The following is a 1,227-nucleotide window of genomic DNA, read 5'->3' on the forward strand; positions in this document are numbered from 1 at the left end:
CTTGTGTCTGCGGCAGATTGAGACAGAGAGGAAATGGCCTTGGGGGGCGTGAGAGGCTCGCATGTAAGATTAACCAGCTCAGGCACGGGTTGCGAGGCCACACCTTTGGGTGGGCTTCCACTGTGGTTTGAGGGATCTGTCTCACTTACTGACACTGGTAGTGGAGTCAAGCCAGGAGAAGAGAGGGGACCTGGACTGGTATCTCTGGAACAGAGATCGGGGGCATGCTCTGGCAATGGCACTAAGGCAGGGTCAGGCACTAATATTTTATTTGGAATTTGCTCATCGTCCAGGGCGGATGGAGCTTGGCACTGCTCAGTGCACGCAAGTGTCACTGGCAGAGATTGCAAATCGAGGTTGGGATCTCCTGGAGGGGGATCTATTTGGGGCCCTGGCATTGGCACTGGGGCAGGGCCGGGCACCAGAAGTGGAATGAATGCAGGCATTTGAGGCTTACTCATGCCTAATGAATGATTTGGGGGATTGGACGTCTGAATGGCTGTAACTTAGATGAGGACTGGAAGTCCTGTCCCAGGAGGAGGTCATAACCTCCAGGAATGTATCTATGAGGTCTCGTGATCCTCAACTTGACAGTAGGAAGTATCATCTTAAAGTGAGTGATGCCTTCAATCGTGATGAGTTTACATCTGTTAATGGTAGCTCCATGGGAAACTTTGTCTTCCCTTACAAAGGATATTAGTGTACCAGAGTCATCAAATGCTTTGATCTGGCTGGCGAGGCATCTACCTTGGGGAGGTGCCACATATATGGGACCCTGGGCTGTAGGACCTAGGGAGGTGGGGTCGATGACTACCACGGCAAGGGCAGGAGTACTTGACTTATTATTACTAGGACATTTTGCCCATTGGGTGGAGTGCCCATAGATTTCGCAAGTGAGGCAATAAGTCTGGCTATAATCTTTACCTGGGACTGTCCCATTGGAGGAAGCAGTCCCATTGGAGGGAGCAGGCCCTTTACCCTTCGTCCACGACCCAGGTGTGGCTCGTTGGGATGTTGTCCCATTTGAGGACATAGAGGGGTCTCCTGGCTGATTCTCAGCCTTCGAGCAGCACTGTTCAGTGGGGTGCCCTGTTCTCTTACAATGCCCACACACAGGTTTCTTATGGGGTGCCCATTTTTGAGAGGTTGCTGGGAGTTGATTGAGGCAGGCAAGGAGGGGTAAAATTTTCGTCCATGGGAACTAAGATGGGGATGATGCGTATCCCA

The 1,227-nt window shown here is 51.8% G+C and overlaps 1 protein-coding gene across 1 annotated transcript in view; it reads right to left on the reverse strand.

Moving 5' to 3' along the window:
• LOC136825221 (tetra-peptide repeat homeobox protein 1-like) overlaps positions 1-461 on the reverse strand; it is a 510-nt gene extending 49 nt beyond the window's left edge. The window contains exon 1 of the mRNA XM_067081245.1: positions 1-461. This exon is cut by the window's left edge and continues 49 nt beyond it. Within this exon, the coding sequence (XP_066937346.1) occupies positions 1-461 (461 nt within the window).
• Between the last annotated feature and the right edge of the window lie 766 nt (positions 462-1,227).

Source organism: Macrobrachium rosenbergii, chromosome 37 (assembly GCF_040412425.1).
Source record: "Macrobrachium rosenbergii isolate ZJJX-2024 chromosome 37, ASM4041242v1, whole genome shotgun sequence".
In the NCBI taxonomy this organism is placed as follows: Eukaryota; Metazoa; Arthropoda; class Malacostraca; order Decapoda; family Palaemonidae; genus Macrobrachium; species Macrobrachium rosenbergii.